The sequence below is a fragment of the Typha latifolia genome, chromosome 15 (genome assembly GCF_019914945.1).
Source record: "Typha latifolia isolate L0001 chromosome 15, TyphaL0001v2, whole genome shotgun sequence".
Classification (NCBI taxonomy): Eukaryota; Viridiplantae; Streptophyta; class Magnoliopsida; order Poales; family Typhaceae; genus Typha; species Typha latifolia.
This window is the reverse complement of record NC_133100.1, coordinates 8,622,278-8,640,306: the sequence shown is the minus strand read 5'-3', so window position 1 is coordinate 8,640,306 and position 18,029 is coordinate 8,622,278. Positions and strand designations below refer to the sequence as shown.

Here is an 18,029-nt window from a genome sequence, read left to right as displayed (position 1 = left end):
AATAATTAAATGGACTTAGATTTTATACCACTTTATTTAAAAGACTCCTGACCGAGACAACGAGAATAATTTACCAGAACAAATAAAGAACAAAAAGAAAGAACAGAAGAAGAAGAAGAAGAAAAAGAAGAAGAAGAAGAACAGGATGGATAACGAGAACAAAACAAGGTATTGCAAGCTACTATTCGAGGGGGTTGCAAGGGAGAACAAGAGCACACAGTTAATCAAGCAATGTAAAGATAAACAAATCATTCCCAAAGTGAGAATATTTGAGTAATAAGTCTGACAATCTCAACATGCACTTCCGCATGCAATAAATCAGAAGATGGATTTATTGAAGTTGATAGATTGGAAGCTACACAATAAGAAGAGGCATCATTCAGCAAAAAATAGCATCCCTCTTATCACTTTAGCTTCTCAAAGAGCTTCTCGGCAACCTGTATGTCAAGCAAAAAGTTAATCAGGACAAGTAAGAAACCTGAGGCATGATATACTCAATTTGTTACTCTATGATGTGTCAGTATCCCCTTTCTTGGATATTTCATAAGCAAAGAGGTGAGGTGAAAGTAAAACATTACAAGGATAAGTACTCACACATTTATCAACGCATAACCAATAATCAAAGTACTGGCCAGTACAATGTTTGTGCCCAGTTTCGTCCTTCTCAACTCTCTTAACACATTCCTGCAAATCATTACATCAATTGAAACATTCCAGCTTAAATTAGCATTTCAAACCAGCAAAAGAAGGTGAACAGTTTTAAGCTTAAGATTACAATAAAAAATAAAAAATATACAAAAATTCAGCCACTACATTACTGTTTACTCTTCTTCTAAAAATAAGTATCACAAATAACATAAGGCAACTGACAGACAAGGAAACATCTGGAGAATCAGGTGATGTAAATTCGAGCTATATAGCTGACATCTGCATTCAATATTCAAGAAAAAGGAAGAAAGACTGCTAGAATTGCTGTGCCTTCAATATTCAGTAGATTTTCTGTGCCTCGCATGTGAGGAAGTAAGACATCCATGTTAATCCACGAGGTGAATATCAAACAAGTTCCACGACACAGGATGATTAACATCATAACATATAACTAAACTGGCATAAAGTTTGTGCCTTATCCATCTACTTTATATACAATTATCAAAATATCTCAGCATTAAATAGATTAATGTATTATGACAGACATATGTTCACTTTCTAATAAATTTCTTATAATGCTAACTGCCACTAAGTACTTCCATATGCTTATTAATGTTTCTACAAGGCCGGCCAAGAACATGAGGTTTCTAATTTAATAACTGCATACTTAGAAAATCCACACATACCCGGTACTCATAGAGTGGTTTTACACATTTTGGCTTGCAGCGCTCCTCAAGGTACTGCTTTGGGTCAACAAGTTCCTCGTCCGCCCTGACATACAAATAAATAATCAAGCATATCAAGTAAATGCATACATCTAGGGCAAATACAAAGGCCATCATATAAAAAGAGTTTTCTTTATACAGAGTCACTTGAAGAATTCTAATACAAAGGCCATCATATAAGAGAGTAGTTCTGCATGGGCAGAGCACAATAAATCATTTATTTGAAAGCGACAAAATTAAGTATCATTTCCCAGTCCAAGACAATCTTCTCTCAATCTTTTAGCAATTGTTCTTGTTCTTTTCTTTCTTCTTTCTTCCTTTTCTTTTTCTTTTATTTGCTTTCTTTTTTGGCTAAAGAGCTCTTCTGTTTTTTCGCTAAAAGTTCTACCAAAGGTCAAAGACCGTCATATCTGCTAATACCCCATTAAGGGAGGTCTAACAGCCCTAGCAAAGGATAAAGACTTTCTTTTGTTTAATTTTCTTCCAGTGTGTTTTTTTTTTCTTTTCTATTTACTTACAAATTCAAACAGGACTGCCCAAAAGACCAAAGGCCTTACTACGCAGTTACATTAATTGGTGAATAGTGATGCAACCAGCAAATATAGCATAATTAGTTGAGTACTCGATAGGATAAGCAAACAAAGAATTCATGATCCCGTATTAAGACAAAATCAACTTAAAAGAAATACTAGTGTCAAGTAACCAAACTATGTTCAATATAGATCGGGATTAAGAAAGGTCCTCAACTATTGGATCTGCAATAACTTACAGCTAGATCGGCTATAACTTGCGGTTCTTATACAATATAACACAATCATCCCTTATATTACAATCTTCGAACGAGAGGAAATAAGCATATCGCTACGAGATTGCAAATGAAGCAACCCACGCGAAAGCTGAACAAAGGAAAAAAAATTCAAGTAAAAGAGATCCAAATCATGGGGAAAAATACTCACATGGAGATCAAACTGAGATCTGAACACTACTTGCTCCTGCAAAGAGAGAGTAAATCATTAACCTAAATCAAATCTGCAAAAAGTTACTCGATCTTGAAGGGAAAATCTCAACAGAATCGAATCGGACACGAGAGATAACTTTACTCTTCTCTTTAGATGGATGATTAAGGTCCGATCTAGAAGAGTCCGGGGCTAATGGAGGATTGCGGAAGAACCCTAGGACGTAGCAAGGTTGGAGATTTCTTTGGGAGAAATGCTCGTCAAAAGACTGGACTTCGATCTCAGCCGTCCAACGAAATGAGTGCATCGTGGAGTGGTCTTTAGATCTGGGCCTTCTAGAGTACAGGCCGGCCCAATTACCTTATTCTTGGGCATAGTTGTTATAATACTGGTAATGTGGGACACTCAAAATACAAGTGGGAGGTTATCTATGAAGATTCTAATTATATAAAAGACAACAAATTAGATCACTTGTCCTGTCACTTATTCATAGACAGGGTTGTAAAAATAATCAAAGCCGATTAGAGCTCTACTCATATTTGAAACGTGAAGTTTGATCTATCAAATTTTAAATTATTTTTAAGCTGAGTTTGAGCATGATTTGATTTTATTATATGAGGTGTAGATAATTTTAAGATTCAATTCAAGTTAGAAGACTTTATTTGGACTTAATTTAAAATAGGCTTGAATATGCCTATCAAATTATTTTTAATCCAAAATTGAACAAAATTCAGCTCGCTTATTTGAGAAAATCATCAAAATCATTGTATATTTTACTTGAATTATTATTCACACATTATTATATAGATATTTATTTTTTAACTATATAAATGAGTTAATTAATTATAAATGATTGCAAATTCGTTATTCTTCAATTAAAGGGATGCACATTATTAGAATTACATAATAACTAATATTTGATGATTGCAAATTTAGATGCAGAAGATAGAAGAATTTGAAGGTTATAATACAATAATTATATTTGATGAAAGGAGAAGAATAATAATTTTGACGTTTTAATTTTTATGGTGAAATTTTATGTCTAATATTTCTTTTTAATACTTATCAGTTTAAGTTTTAGGTTAGTTGAAATCACAAGAAAACAAAGTGAGTTTGATTTTAGGCCTAACCCGGAGGTATTCTATTTAGGTGACGTGGAAGTAACTGATTCGGAACAACAACCCAAATATCCACGGATCACGATCCGTGTGCTCTGTTGAAATAAAAATCTGGACCGTTCGTATTGGAAACATCTGACGTTCCAAATTCGCTCCCGCTCCAAACCCCAATTTTTTTTCGAAATGTGTCTCATCACCCGCCTCTTTCCCTTCTACAAATACTCCCCTTCCTCTCCTACGATAAACTCCCATCGCTTAGATCCCCAATTCCTCAACCAGTTAGGCTCTAATCTCAACTCCTTCTCGTTATTTCCCCCATCTCACCATGGCGAGAACGAAGCAGACCGCACGCAAATCTACCGGCGGGAAGGCACCCCGGAAGCAGCTTGCCACGAAGGCGGCGAGGAAGTCCGCCCCCGCGACCGGTGGCGTGAAGAAGCCCCACAGATTCCGTCCCGGCACGGTGGCTCTTCGAGAGATCCGCAAGTACCAGAAGAGCACTGAACTCCTTATCCGCAAGCTCCCGTTCCAGAGGCTGGTGCGCGAGATCGCCCAGGACTTCAAGACGGATCTGCGATTCCAGAGCTCCGCTGTGGCTGCTCTCCAAGAGGCGGCGGAAGCCTACCTTGTCGGGTTATTCGAGGATACCAATCTCTGCGCGATTCACGCGAAGAGGGTTACCATCATGCCCAAGGACATCCAGCTCGCTCGTAGGATCCGTGGGGAGAGGGCTTGAGCTTGCGTTTGGGTTTGATGAGGCCTCTCGTCTCCATAGTAGACGTGTACTAGAGTTTCTTCTACTACTTCTGCGATGTGGTTGTAGAAAATGAAGTAAAATGAAACGCTATATAAGCATAATGTTCCACTAAATCTATTGCGTCGTTTCGTACAAATAGGTACCCGGAACTTGGAATTTGGAAATGTTCAAATAAAAGTTAATGTGCATCAGAATAATAAACGGAATTTCGCATCCATTGACATATTAATGTGGGGGTGGGATTGCAAATCATAGGATGAAAATGCTAATGTTTGTGGGACTAAATTTTAGGTAATTAAATAAAATGCGGGGTTGGGACTGCAAATCATAGGATGAAAATGCTAATAGACCTGGGACAGATACCTGTGGTGAATTTGTAAAGTTTCTCTTTTCCATTTTCTTTTCCTTTTTTATCTAATGCAGAGAGTCTGTTGCTTTATGGTACAGCTTACCCAAAATGCCCCTCCCACCGACGTTCTCATAGCTTTCGCACCAAGAGACACCTCTCTGTCTCTCTTTGCTCATTCGAAAAGGAATCGAGCCATCGAAGAGAAGAAATCCTCTCCTCTCTGTGATCTCTAACTAGGGTCTCCTCTACGACACCCTTCAAATCCGATGAAGATTACGGCCCTTCTGGTCCTCAAATGCTCCAGCACCGGGGACTCCTCCTCCGGCGGATCGACGGATCCGGTAGTTCTGGCCAACGCCTCCGACGTGAGCCACTTCGGCTACTTCCAGAGGAACGCCGCCAAGGAGTTCATCCTCTTCGTCGGCCGGACCGTCGCCAAGAGGACGGCACCGGGCCAACGCCAGTCCGTGCAGCACGAAGGTGACCCTAGCGAATCCGTTCCTTCGCCCTCTAGGGTTTCGATTCTTGTGATCTGGATTTCTGGGAGGTTTTGTTAGTTTAGATCTTGAGAGATCGAGGATAGTTATTGGTTCCTTTGGAGATGAGTTCGATTTAGTGTTTATGGGACTAGCATCTGACTGTTCTCTCTTATGAGATAGATGTCTTTGACACCAACTCATTTGACGGGTGAATGCTTGCATTCTAAGAACAGGCGTAGAAAAGTACCAGCAGTTGGATCACATAATTTTGCCATGTCTGGTTTTAACTTTTTTGTATTAACCTTTGATGACTCCACTGGTTTGCAATTAGTTATGCTTGAGAAAAGAAATGGGTATAAACATATGTAGAATTCAACATCGAAGTCCTTCAATTTGATAAATCAAAGAGATAAATTGTTGACATGGTATTGTTTGATCCGTCTTGCAGAATATAAGGTGCATTCTTACAACCAAAATGGCATCTGTACAGTGGCATTTATGGATGACCATTATCCTGTGCGGAGTGCATTTTCTCTCCTTAACAAGGTATTATGCGTCTCTTGGGATATTCAATTTGGTGTGATTATGTATCTTATCGGACACTCTTTATCACATTTACATCGCCATCAGTTTTCATCAGGAGAAAAAGAGATGTAGCTGGTAATGAGCTATTCATTTTACTTGCTCTGCATTATATTAAATGTTGGTGAATAAATTCCTTGGATGGTGTACACTCACATGATAATCTCTGACTACTGCTTTCAGGTCCTTAGTTACAGATGGTTAGTGCAGACCAGATAGATACTTGTAGGAACTGGTTGTTTCATTTCTTTGTTGTATGACCTAAACTTACAACTTATATGGAGAAATACTTTTGAAGGTATTAGATGAATATCAAAAGGCTTTTGGGGAGTCATGGAGAGCAACTCAAACAGATGCCACTCAACCATGGCCATATTTAAATGATGCCTTAGCTAAATTTCAGGTTTGTATCATATTTTACGTACTGATTTATGACTTTTGTAATAAGCAGCTGACTGCCTAAATATTGCTATATAAGAGCACTTTACCACTTTTTTTGTCATTAAATTTTTTAAAGTTGGAGTATTACTTCAGTACTATCAATCACAGCCAAAGTTTGGCCTCTTGTATTTGTCATGAAAAAAGAAAAAGTGAAAAACATTGTTTTCCCATATTATACTTGGACCTGTACCATTTTAATTCCTCACTCACTTGTTTTGGATATGGTGACGATGTTTGCTTACTGAGTTGTCAGTCTTCTAGCTATTTGTATAAGCTTCACATTATAGTTAAAAGAAGCAGATTCAGAAGAAATTCATCAAATATGACCTATTTTTATCTTCAAGATTATTTCCTTTTTGCACCTTGAAAATAGTGAACTTTTTTTAAAGAAGATATCACACATTCAACTTCTATTGGATAGTAATATATTTCTCTTTTGTTATTTTCTTTTGAGACATGCATAGTGGATAAGCAATCTTTTTTTTTCTGAATATTATCTGTATAGATCAAAGTCTTTACTCTGTGCATTGATCTTTCTATTAGGACCCGGTAGAGGCTGACAAGTTGCTGAAAATTCAGAGGGACTTGGATGAAACGAAGATTATTCTTGTAAGTAGGCATGATGAAAATTGTTGCCTATATCCTTCTTGAAATTCTAATATTATGTTATAATATCTCCTCTGTAAAAGAATATGCTTTCGTGTCAGCCATACAAATATTATGCATCTAGGAGTATCTTTTCTTCTTTTTGTTTACACATCTAAGATGTAATGATGTATCATGACTGTTATCAGGTTGACAACTGGTTTTTTAGGAAAAAAGATGAATTCTCAATGGAGCATCTTGAATTGTTAGTTGTGCTCTTGCACACCCAGATTTATTTATGCTTTTAAACTTTTTGACCTTTTGCTTTATCTGGTTGTATTTATGCATGAAGTTTGGCTTTGTGCAGCATAAGACCATTGATAGTGTACTTGAAAGAGGGGAGAAGTTGGATAGTCTCGTGGAGAAAAGTTCAGATCTAAGCGCTGCCTCCCAAGTAAGAATGCATGACGACACTAGCTTAAAGAATTATTTTGTAGGAAAATTTGCATATAACACTCTGTTTTTTAACGAAATTGTGATTTACGCCTTACATTTTTATTATTTGCACGATCCATATAATTTAGTGAATATGTGTAAAAAAACACCCTGCTGTTAGATTTGTTAGTTAAATTTAACTAAATCTCTAGGTTAAGTCAACTATACTAAAAAATTATGAAAATATTCTCGATCAAGGCGCACTAAGAGTATTTTAGTCATTTTAGAAGTAAAGATATTTTAGTTATTTTTTAAAAAAAAACTCTACTTAATAAAATATTATCACGGTGTTAGTTAAATTTAACTCACAAACACATATTCGCTAAATCATAGAGTTCAATTTATAAATAGTGAAAATATAATGTGTAAATCATAATTTTTTAAAAAGCATGGTGTTATATATAAATTTCCCTATTTTTTTAACTTTTTGGTATATTTATCTTTTTATCTTTTTTAATTTTTTCCATTTTGAGCTGCTTGCAATTGGATGCCCTATGATCTTATTTGATTTTGCCTCGATGACACACCTCCAAGATTGTTGCTCCATAAAAAGAAGCAAGGTTTACTTTATGTTGTGTTTGTCTGGACCAATTTCATCTTCACTTCTTTAGTTTCTTCTGTAAGGGATAAATTAGAAGGCACATTTTGATCCCAAATAGAAGAGTAGAGTGTAGCGCTAGTGCTTGTCAATACAGCATTACTAGTGGATTTATGCATAGTCAGATATGTCCTTAGTATAAGTGGGTAAATAAACCAACCTTCTATTGGAGATAAAACAGAGTGGATTCCTGCAGTATAAACTGCACCTGTTCAATGATGTATTTAGTTAGAATTTTTTTTTTTCAGTGATGTGTTAGTCTATTGTTCTTTCTCAACAGATGTTCTACAAGCAGGCTAAGAAAACCAACCAGTGCTGCACGATACTCTAAGAGTGAAGATAACTTGTCGAGAGAAACATGTTTTGCAACTATTTCTTGAAGGTCATAAGTTTTTTAGATTTTTGAGTATTTGATGCTATGGCTCCGTTCCTTTCGAAATGAAGGTTATGTTCTTGATGTTATTCATTGAATTTTTTTTTGATAAATTGAGCTCATATAACTTTGTAATTCTTTGTATGTAATACACTGGTACAACAATCAGTACACCGACATCCACCTCCGTACGTATCAAGCATGCTTGATTATGCTCTTGCTGGTTCTATAATTTGTTTCTGCAATGCCCATGGATGCAAAGATTTTCAGTATTTTCTATCGTATTATATGTGCTAGGGAAATGTCTAGCACTTATCAGGCTTCTTGCCTCATATCAGACAACTGATGACAGTTTTTTTCAGTCCGCAGACCTTTTCTTCTACGAAAACAATTACAACGCCACCTGTAATGTAAATCAGAATACGGAATTCAAACTTATGATTCGACGAGGGTGGAAGCAGTTCCTTAAATTGAGTACAAAATTGGCAGGCAACAAGAAAAATATAACACCCGGTTGCAATTGAAAATTACACATTAAAAGAACATACAAATGGGAAATAAACGAAAAAAGCTGGATTACAGCAGCAGCAACTCTGTAGACGGATGTTAACTTAGCAGTCGATAACATGTGCTTGAGCCAATATCATCAATATCATGCTGTTCTGGAGCAAAATAATTAACACTCTTCAGACGATACTGGGTACATCTCCAGCCCAGCTGCATATAGCACGTGGCCACCGGGTTCTAATGCAGTCCACTAGCGGTGCATGCTGTGATTGAGGCTGGTTTACCTCAACTCCATCCTTTCCGCTTGACTCACCACTAGCAGCAGTGACTACATCAGCCAGAAATTCCTCCTGGGTCCACCTGGGAGGGACCACGACATTCAATTTACATAGCCGCGGCCTCTGCACTGGAGTTTCACCTCCAGTGGTAATACCCCCGTTCAAGACCGATTTAGCAATACCATTGAAGTGATAGATATCAAACTGCTTCTTGCCCATTAAACCACTTGAATCTTTCATACCTCCCAAGCTTTTGTCCAGCTCTAGCAATGCCTGCCAGAACTCACTCCATACTATAAAGCCTGCGCTGCAAAGGTTATCAAGCTTTTCAGGTGGAAAGTTTATATTAGTCTCCCGAAGAACCTGATGAAATCCCTCCACGCTTATGAATCCTCCGCCTCCACTTTGGTCCTGGGCATCAAATGCTCTCCTAATTCTTGACTCCCGCTCTTCCAACTCATTCTCCTCTTGGACATTAGGATGGAGGGCAAAAATGACAGTGTAATGAGATTCACTTCCAACCACCCATATAGGCCACTTTGGACATTTCAGGTTCTGGCCAACCTTGCATAAGTTTAGGGCCTCCAAGAGGGTCAGGAACCCAACCTCGACACCTGTGGGTATGCCTTTGAGAAACATGCCACCGCCAAGATCCATCCTACCATCAAATACATTTGGAACAGCCTCGCCACAAAGAAGTAGATTCACAATTTCCTAAAAGAACAATTAAGATGTTAATAATAAAGAACATTTATAATAATGACTGATCAGATGACACGTGCCTACAGGATATTCTGCCATGAAAAAGGTAATCTTCTGAGTAGGAAGCTTTGTCTAACCACTTGATCAACAGGATCTAAACAGGTGGTTTTTCTCACTCTCTTTTTTCTTCTTTTTTCTCTCTCCTCTGTGTGTGGGTGGGTGAGTGATTGGGGTGGGTGGGAGTGGGTGGGTTGGGGGGAGGTGTTTATGTAGAAAAGGTATATAACATTCTGTTGGCTCATCAGCTAAATTTGGTAGAATGATAGAAATTCACGGATTGTATCGAGTGAGAGGACACAATCATTTTCTATATCACTTTGAACAAACTACAAATACTAAAGGAAGAAACCTTTTGATATGTGTCAGAAACAGTTCATGATATAGATGCTCAGGAAGTGTCCCATACCTGTGAAGCATGTCCAAATGGAGCTGTGACCAGTGGTAGACTTGGATCGTCCCTATCTGCTTGAATGGACTCCTACATCATCATAAGTATGAAAGAGATTCAGCAATAGGCATGCTCGAGACATGATATTTTAACAAACTACCATGCAAATAGCCATTAGTTAACATCAGAATAGCTTGAAATTGGTGTTGCACAAATACTCAGCTGCACTCTGGAATCGTATTTTTCTTATAATGTGAAAGAAAGAACAAAGATAGAACTTATGTATCGGTATTGTGAGGATTATGTACACCATACCAGTCCTCGTGAAAGTAGAGCAGAAATAAGAAACAGCAATGCTCCCATGCGACTTTGAAATACAGGAAGGACTGCCATAAGATGATCAAAAGCGGTTCTCTGAGAAGTATATGTGTTGATTCTGAGGACTTTCTGCAAATCTGTCGCTGATTCAACTGAAAGGCCTTCCAAGACTTTAGAGATAACCTGTTAACCAGCATAAGTTAAAGATGTAGTAAACTACAAGGCCAGATAGCATGGACAAGAGAGGATTTCTGGACAATTATCACCTCTTTGTGATCATCTTCACATCCACCTGCGGTGTTATGGCTTAAACCTCCTAGTGATGCAACAACAGCCCTTTTACCGGTTCCACATAGAAAAAGTATTTCAACCATCGCATGAACCAATGCTCTGGAAACAAAACATATAGTCAGTTATTGGCATTCAGAAATGGAAAAGCAACCAGAGGCATCCAATATGTATACATGAACAACCCTGGTGCTGCATATATTACAGGCAGCAATACAATCAAGTCCCATGATAGTCGAAGAAAAAATTTATATCGTGAACTCCACCATAACAGCTACAAAAACTATACAGAATATATAGTATGTAGCATGGCAATCATCACCCATATACAGTTCACTTTCTTTGTTTTATAGCTAGAGGCAAAATGTTCAGATTTCCAGCAAACCAAACAATCAGAAATTACATTCCAATGGTTAGCCTCAAGCAGCTCCTGTCATTATTCTTTCTTTATTTTCTTGACGTCAATATATACAATTAAAAATTATTCAGGAGCTCCTTCAAGATGTTGCTTATTGGATTAAGGATCAGCAAGTAAAACTCTACTTTCTTATATTCCTTCTTTCAATGCCTTACCATATAAAGATCGACTCCCTTAGAATCCATCCAATTTTGGTCAGTTAATTATTTTCACAGGTCTAGTGGGAATGACCAACCAATGTGTTGTCTAGCAATATCAAACAGTCCCTCATCTCAAAGACAATCATAACGGTAGTTTAGTTACTAAAGCCAACATAGATAGGTGGCAATGGATGACTTAATTAATATATATCATGATAGCTCTATCCATTTTCCTACCATCCGTGCAGCAAGAAAGTTTTTACACTCTTAAAAACTTTCGTGTTCTGTAGGAAAGATGTACTGCGAATTTCAGCAAGTAATTAGAGATATTGAGGACAAAACTGGTCACAAGAATCAGTAGGAATAAGAAAGCAAGAAAGGCTCAGACCAGCAAGGCATGCATTGTTCACTCTCGAGAATGAGAGAATAATGCAGCATAAAGGTAAAGAAGATCATGGGAATCAAGTTATTGACTTATTTCTACTAGTCTCAGACAACACGAGATTGTTCTTTAAGTTCTCATAGATATGTAAAGGTCAAAAGGAATTAAATAGTTTCTAAAAAAAATCTAATAATGCTTAAATGGTAAGATACGATAAATTTATACAACCAAGGGATAGGATATTAAATAAACAATTTTAGCATGCAAGCAATGGTTGATTTCTAAGCACGTAACAAATAGTTGACTCTTATAAGGAAATACAAATAAGGCAAATAAATAATGCTTATGAAGAATTCAGAGACTGCATGTGAATGTTAGGTCAACCAGGAAAGAAATGAGAGAAACCCTTAAAGTTAAATGAAATGACGGAAATTTGGTCATAGACAAGGAACTGTTTACCAAATTACACTGTTGAACAAAAAAATAGACAGTTAGTTACAAGGAAACCCATATCAACAAAGGTATGAAAAGAAAATGCAGAGGGGGAGACATGCAGACAACAATGACGTAAAGATCTAAGATAACTGAGATTAAGATATTTTGTTAACTGAGAAGCTTACGTGAAGCTAATGTGGTGCAAGGTCACATGGATCCTAATTAGCATACTAATGAAGCATTATCAATAACTAGGTAAGAGCAGAAAAACAATATAATGTTACATATGGGTAACTACATAACTGATTCAAAATGACTGTAGAATCTTCTATTATTCATTTTTACTCCTTTTCAAGTTTGGCATTATGCTCTATTCATGGTTTGAAGTGTCGTCCGAAACCGAGACATTTCACCAAAGCATTTCCTTTTCGATTCTATTGGATCCGAAACTACTACCCCCAATAGTAGTATCCAATTGGAACAATCCTATTAATAATTTTTTTAAAGTATCTTTTAGATTCCAAGCTAGATTTGACTTAATCCAACTTGTACCTAACCTAACATCAACATCATTGCTTAAACTACTGTTACATTTTGTGTAATGCATTGAAAAATAAGATAAATATGACTATTTATAAAAAAAAGTCCAAAATTGACACAATGGAACTCGAAGCAAAGCGGACCAAATCTGACCGAAATATTTCATCTTTTAATGGAGCCAATGCCGAAACAAACTTTGAAACTTTGAACCATGGCTCCATTAGAAGGTGATGTTACAAATGAATTTCTTTTTCATATTCTCATTCTATTTACTTTAATTTCTTTTTCACGAGCTAACCAAAACGGGCAACCCAATGTTTATAGACCAGGAGATGTTGAGCAGGAAACACAAGCATCCTCAATTCTCACTCACATGACAACTCGAAAGGCTTATCTGATAAACTACATTCGGCATCCACAATCCTAGGCATATACACTGTGCATGTGTAATGAGTGATTTGAGTTCAATTAGTACCACGGGCATAATCTAGAACTGAGCACAAAGGCTTCCATAGATACATGCCAACAATCAGGATAAGCTCCAGTAATTGCTTTAGCAGCCATATGCTATTATACATGTATGGAATGCTAGATACTCCAGCTCATAACATCTTCTTCTTTGCTCCTTTCCTTTTATGTTGATGTCTACATATTTACTTAATGTGAAACAAAGTTCAAGTTGGAAGGCCGTAGTTAAGAGTTACTGATACCATATAGGTACTCGAGAGTAGAAAACTATAAAGCGATGAAAGAAAATCTTTGTAAATATGACAGGTTTCAGGTTTCATTACAATTGCTCAATTAAATCTTCCACTAAAACCAGCGATGATATTACTCGCATATAAAACTTGTGGGACAACGTTAAATTGAAAATAAAAAGGCAAATACTTCAATACCCCTCTAAAACTTAGAATCATAATATAATAGCTATAATAGTGAGTTTTTATATCCATTACGAATTCCAACCTCACATTACATAACAAAATAGCATACTAGTTTTTCAAAAGGATTACGTGCATCTAATTCTTAGGTGACACGTTCTTTTCTTAATACTAGGAGATAGAGTTTAATTTAAATTTGATTCCTTATCTCTACAGGAGAGAGTTCAATTAAATTTGATTATCTATCTCTATTAAAGATAAAGTTCAATTTAAATTTAATTATCTATCTCTATATGTTATCAAATTTTAGTTAAAATCAAAATTTTAATTAAAGAAATATATGTAAGTAATTAAAAAATAAGTTAGTTAAATTTCCATCAAGTTAGCTATAAAAAGCCATAAATACCCTTAATTTGATATACATATATTACTCTCAATTAATGATATATATGTATTTTTTCTGACAAATTATTAAGATAATCTAATTGTAAAAAATAACATGAACATTTAAATATAAAATTTAAAAATATATATATACGAAAATGAAGAATTTTTGGAGGATCTACATGCAAAAGTTGTTAAGTAGTTAGGACTTAGAAGGGTATATATATATATATATATATACAAATAAGAGATTATTAGAAGAGTATACGTGTAAATATTAACTTCAAAAGGGTATATATGCAAACAAGATATTTTTAGAAGGATATACATACAAAAAAATATTATTTTCTTAAACTGAAATTATTGTTAAGAAATAAATAACCACCTGTTGAACTGGTTTTAGCACTTAAATTTTCAAGTGCTCCTATTATACCTTTAAGCATATCAAATGGTTAGATCTATCTTTACCCTAAAAAGATATGTAGATATGAAGGATATGGAAGAAGAGCTCAAATAAAAAAATTATTTGGTATATGCAATTGAAAAAGATTGGTCTTTAAAAAATCATACACAATGTGACAGGCATCAAGTGATAGTTAACCAAAGTAGAAATAAAGATGATACCCAATTACATGACATTTCAGTTCGCACACGCCAAAAGACATGCATTCTGGCCAGACATTTATATGGTAGAGAAATCACCTTGCCTTTCTGTCTTCGGTTAGAGAGGCAATATCAGCAGTTGCCACATAAGTACTTTGATAAAATCCTCCTTGACCTAAAGTATAGAGTGGGCTACCAACTCCATGTTTACCCAAATCGTCCGGGAAAAACAAAAGATACTTGAGGACAAAGGCCTGCATGACCAAATAATTAAATATAAGAAATAATTGACCGACAATAAGAACATTAAACAATAACTAATACTGCTCGAAGGCCAAGTAGGCCGAGCAATACAAGATGACAACTTTCACAGTAATTGAAATTGAGCATGTATTAAATTCATCCATTGTATCAATTCATACACTATTTGGACCAACCTTGAATAATTACATGACATTTTTACAATCAATTACCAGACACTTATCAGGTTTTGAGCAAACTCAGTCCAAAACGGCAACAGATTTCAATCTCTTATCACTAAATGCTTAACCTTCTTACTACACGACATAAGGGCATTCTACAGTTACGCTATAGGCATATGAAGGTATATAAGAGACATGGAAATAAGACAAGTCCAAGAATATTAACAGCTTTTTCGTGGCAACTTCTCTCACTTGCTCACTGGGATTAGGATAATAATCATGCACTATGGATTACAATGCTGGACAGGTGGAAAACATGAACAGGGAATAATGTAAAGGTAAGCTACACGGAAAAAAAAAATCAGAGAAGACTATTATTAATGACTAGTTGGAGAAACTATGTGAAGATTTACGTAGAAGGAAAAAATTAGACCTTCTACCATATGCGTTATCATGAAATTAAGCAAGACAAAAGTATTCTAAAAATGTCAAAAAATGAAAACAGCAAATAAATAAAAATAATGTCTAAGTGATTTGTATGGATGAAAGTGTTTCTCCTTCCCATTTCCCAACATAAACTGGATTGAGAAAACTCAATGCTGAAAACAGTACTTGACAAGCTAAATCTTGCCCTCATGAGAGATACAGATGCCCCGAGAATCAGATAAAGTATCTGCAATATATCTATGTTCTGATAAAGGAGCAAAATAGAGAGGTAGTACCTGAATGGTTGCTAAGACACCACAAGGACCACCTTCATGTTGGACTAGGCCCATGCATGTCTCTGGATCAGAGCTAAACCTACAAGCATCAATTCACATGAAAATTAGCTTTATGAAGGAGTGAAAATCAAAGTGTGGTGATAATGCAAAACCACTCTGATATGTCCATCCTAAAGACTTGAAAAAAGGAAATTTTATCATAATTTGGAAGTGCTGTTTTAATCTATTGCTAACTACAAAACAGAATCAATAGGCAACAATGCTTTCAGAGAATTCGTGATTAAGTTTAAGGATTAAAATTTCAACTTCAACCTGGTTCACTAAAGGTGAGAAGTTGCAGGTGGCAAAAGGTTGCTATTAGTCTAATTATGTCTCAGAACAATTAAAGGTTGTTTGACTTCATGTATTTGAAAAAACTGCATCTACACATATAAAGTGCAGTATAAAAACTACATTTTCCCATGAGATATTATATACAAGGGCTAAGTTGGCTTATATGCTGCACCTTGACATCCATTTTACTTAAATGAAAGTCAAAACACATTTTTCATCTTTTAATAGGAGGAAAATAGGGAAGACATAGACGTTGCATCTTGTAACACATGAAACCAAACTACCCTTTATGTTTTTTCATTTCACTGAATATCTGTTCCAGAGAAAATCCATCTTTTCCTAATTAATCATACCTAATGAACCAGGGTAACCGAGAAGGTGTTTGTTCCATCCCGCTTTCTTAAATCTCTTGAAAGAAGATATATTGACCAGGAAAGTAAGATTATAAAACGTCATTTGAATGGCCTAAACCAGAAACTTTGTCACCACATAAGACGTTATTTGAATGTGCCAGAAAGACAAATTAGTAAGTAGAAATAAAAGATAAAAGTTACTGGAAAATGACAGGCAACTAAAAAATGATACCGGATGTGACGAGTAATCCCACATTCTCACCTGATACCCTGATTGCACCACTGTGCCAGGACGTTCTTGGACACCGCATCGCCAAATACCATCAGAAACAACTGACTAGCTTCTGGTGGAGACAGCTCCACTCCAACATCCAGACTCTTGCGTTCTCTCTCCTCCACCTTCTCCCGCCGCGAGCTGTCCGCTACGGATCCAACCACCTTAGTCGCTGTCACCGCCTCGCTCCTCTTTCCCGCCACTTCTTCCTTCGCGATCACCGGCTGCGCAGGGCTAACGCTCTTGCTCTCCGCCATGGCCCTAATCCTCTTCTCCGCCGCCGTCGCCATGAGCTCTCTCTGCAACCTCCGGTTCCTCGCTTCCACTGACTCATCCGCGCTCTCCCTCGGCTTGCTCCGCTTCGCCTCAGGTGGCGACCCTTGCAGGCTCATGCGCAAGGCCATCTCGAGATCCTCATCCTCTCGATCCGCCATTAAAGATGCAATAAATCCAAATCCCTTGAATCAAATCCGAACTCTCGCGAATCAAAACCTAGGGTTTCGATTAAAAGAGCGCCGCGAGAGACAGATAGATTGAGAGATTGCTCCTTGAATCGATCAAACCGTATATTTCATCACGCTATAGATGGGATTGAGATGTTGGAAACCCTAGAATAGGTAGAATTCGAAGGATCATTCGAAAGAACGCGCGAGGAGAGATGGGAAGAAGCCGAGAAGCCAAAGGAGGTGACTGGAGCGCTTTAAAATTACCAAATCTGAGATACGACGAGAAAGCTTTTGTTGCACCTTTTCGAAGTTGCCCTTAAAGTCTAGTTAAATTATATAAATTACTAGTCATCTGGACCCTTCATTTCAATTGATCACCTGACGAAGCTATTTTTACCGTCTGATTGGAAGTTTCCAGGTGTTACTGTTCGATGGTATTATAGTAAATTAACATGAGGTTTCCACTAATATGATTACTGTTTCCCGCAAGCGATGAAGCATGGCGTTTTAAAGTTTATTGTACCCGTTAGACTCCCACGTTTCACGTCAGGGGTAAAAAAAAGAAAAAGGGAGCGCAACCCACACGTTACGGGGTAGCTTATCGGGTACTCGATAACTCAAGGAGATCAAAAGAAAGTTTCTATTGAGCAAATCAATGTCCAGATGTAGTACTCACCTGATAAAGGAGGTAGAGTGACGGATAACATGTGACGCTGTTCTTTCCTGTTCTAAAGAATTTAAAAAAAAAAAAACGGATTTTACATAACTGCCACTTAATTTTTTGAAATATTATGATGGCCACTTATTTAAAATATCAGATTTTTTTAAATATAAAGATACATAAATTTATGGTATAAAGCCAAAAAAAAATTACAAATGATTAAATCATTTCAATCTACAAATATCCCTAGTTGATTAGAAAGAGTGAAGCTACAACGAACATTTGAGGTAAGCAAATTCGTTTGTCAATTACATTCTTTATAAATATGAAGAATAGTAAAAAAAAAAATGGAACAAACGAGTGAGGTGTTTTATGTCTTTAAAGACAT

At 36.5% G+C, this 18,029-nt stretch overlaps 4 protein-coding genes across 7 annotated transcripts; 2 read left to right on the top strand and 2 right to left on the bottom strand.

Moving 5' to 3' along the window:
- Positions 1-150: 150 nt before the first annotated feature.
- LOC140801887 (cytochrome b-c1 complex subunit 6-1, mitochondrial-like) lies at positions 151-2,683 on the bottom strand. Of its 2 annotated transcripts, none has more exons than XM_073157247.1 (5): positions 2,469-2,683; positions 2,330-2,365; positions 1,335-1,419; positions 595-684; positions 151-437 (listed from the first exon to the last, which is right to left on the bottom strand). In XM_073157247.1, coding segments are annotated over exons 2-5 (210 nt in total). In that variant the 5' UTR covers positions 2,332-2,365; positions 2,469-2,683; the 3' UTR covers positions 151-404. The 2 variants fall into 2 exon arrangements, with proteins under 2 accessions (XP_073013348.1, XP_073013349.1); XM_073157248.1 differs by having other exon boundaries at positions 2,474-2,683.
- A 1,001-nt stretch (positions 2,684-3,684) lies between these two features.
- LOC140801756 (histone H3.2) lies at positions 3,685-4,317 on the top strand. The gene has a single exon (XM_073157029.1). The coding sequence runs from the start codon at positions 3,773-3,775 to the stop codon at positions 4,181-4,183; it is 411 nt and encodes a 136-aa protein (XP_073013130.1). The 5' UTR covers positions 3,685-3,772; the 3' UTR covers positions 4,184-4,317.
- Positions 4,318-4,642: 325 nt separating this feature from the next.
- LOC140801755 (VAMP-like protein YKT61) lies at positions 4,643-8,333 on the top strand. 2 transcript variants are annotated; one of them, XM_073157028.1, is made up of 7 exons: positions 4,678-5,033; positions 5,481-5,578; positions 5,913-6,017; positions 6,599-6,664; positions 6,850-6,905; positions 7,008-7,094; positions 8,014-8,333. In XM_073157028.1, exons 1-6 carry the CDS (start codon positions 4,820-4,822, stop codon positions 7,078-7,080), a joined length of 612 nt encoding a protein of 203 aa, XP_073013129.1. In that variant the 5' UTR covers positions 4,678-4,819; the 3' UTR covers positions 7,081-7,094; positions 8,014-8,333. The 2 variants fall into 2 exon arrangements, with proteins under 2 accessions (XP_073013128.1, XP_073013129.1); XM_073157027.1 differs by lacking the exon at positions 6,850-6,905 and having other exon boundaries at positions 4,643-5,033.
- A 208-nt stretch (positions 8,334-8,541) lies between these two features.
- LOC140801753 (uncharacterized) lies at positions 8,542-17,247 on the bottom strand. 2 transcript variants are annotated; one of them, XM_073157025.1, is made up of 7 exons: positions 16,523-17,247; positions 15,575-15,653; positions 14,530-14,684; positions 10,626-10,749; positions 10,357-10,542; positions 10,060-10,131; positions 8,542-9,605 (listed from the first exon to the last, which is right to left on the bottom strand). In XM_073157025.1, exons 1-7 carry the CDS (start codon positions 16,966-16,968, stop codon positions 8,793-8,795), a joined length of 1,875 nt encoding a protein of 624 aa, XP_073013126.1. In that variant the 5' UTR covers positions 16,969-17,247; the 3' UTR covers positions 8,542-8,792. The 2 variants fall into 2 exon arrangements, with proteins under 2 accessions (XP_073013126.1, XP_073013127.1); XM_073157026.1 differs by having other exon boundaries at positions 16,261-17,205.
- Between the last annotated feature and the right edge of the window lie 782 nt (positions 17,248-18,029).

Bases quoted from the DNA above. Each gene is read 5' to 3' on its own strand.
- LOC140801887 (XM_073157247.1), bottom strand. The intron at 685-1,334 runs GTATGTGTGGAT...AATGATTTGCAG, and splicing joins AACCACTCTATGAGTACCGG to GAATGTGTTAAGAGAGTTGA. The intron at 438-594 runs GTGAGTACTTAT...CTTGACATACAG, and splicing joins GGTTATGCGTTGATAAATGT to GTTGCCGAGAAGCTCTTTGA.
- LOC140801756 (XM_073157029.1), top strand. From the start codon at position 3,773: ATGGCGAGAACGAAGCAGACCGCACGCAAATCTACCGGCGGGAAGGCA.
- LOC140801755 (XM_073157027.1), top strand. From the start codon at position 4,820: ATGAAGATTACGGCCCTTCTGGTCCTCAAATGCTCCAGCACCGGGGAC. The intron at 6,018-6,598 runs GTTTGTATCATA...TCTTTCTATTAG, and splicing joins ATGCCTTAGCTAAATTTCAG to GACCCGGTAGAGGCTGACAA. The intron at 7,095-8,013 runs GTAAGAATGCAT...CTTTCTCAACAG, and splicing joins ATCTAAGCGCTGCCTCCCAA to ATGTTCTACAAGCAGGCTAA.
- LOC140801753 (XM_073157025.1), bottom strand. From the start codon at position 16,968: ATGGCGGATCGAGAGGATGAGGATCTCGAGATGGCCTTGCGCATGAGC. The intron at 10,750-14,529 runs GTGATTTCTCTA...TTTTGTTTCCAG, and splicing joins ACCGAAGACAGAAAGGCAAG to AGCATTGGTTCATGCGATGG. The intron at 10,132-10,356 runs GTATGGTGTACA...ATGATGATGTAG, and splicing joins CTCTACTTTCACGAGGACTG to GAGTCCATTCAAGCAGATAG.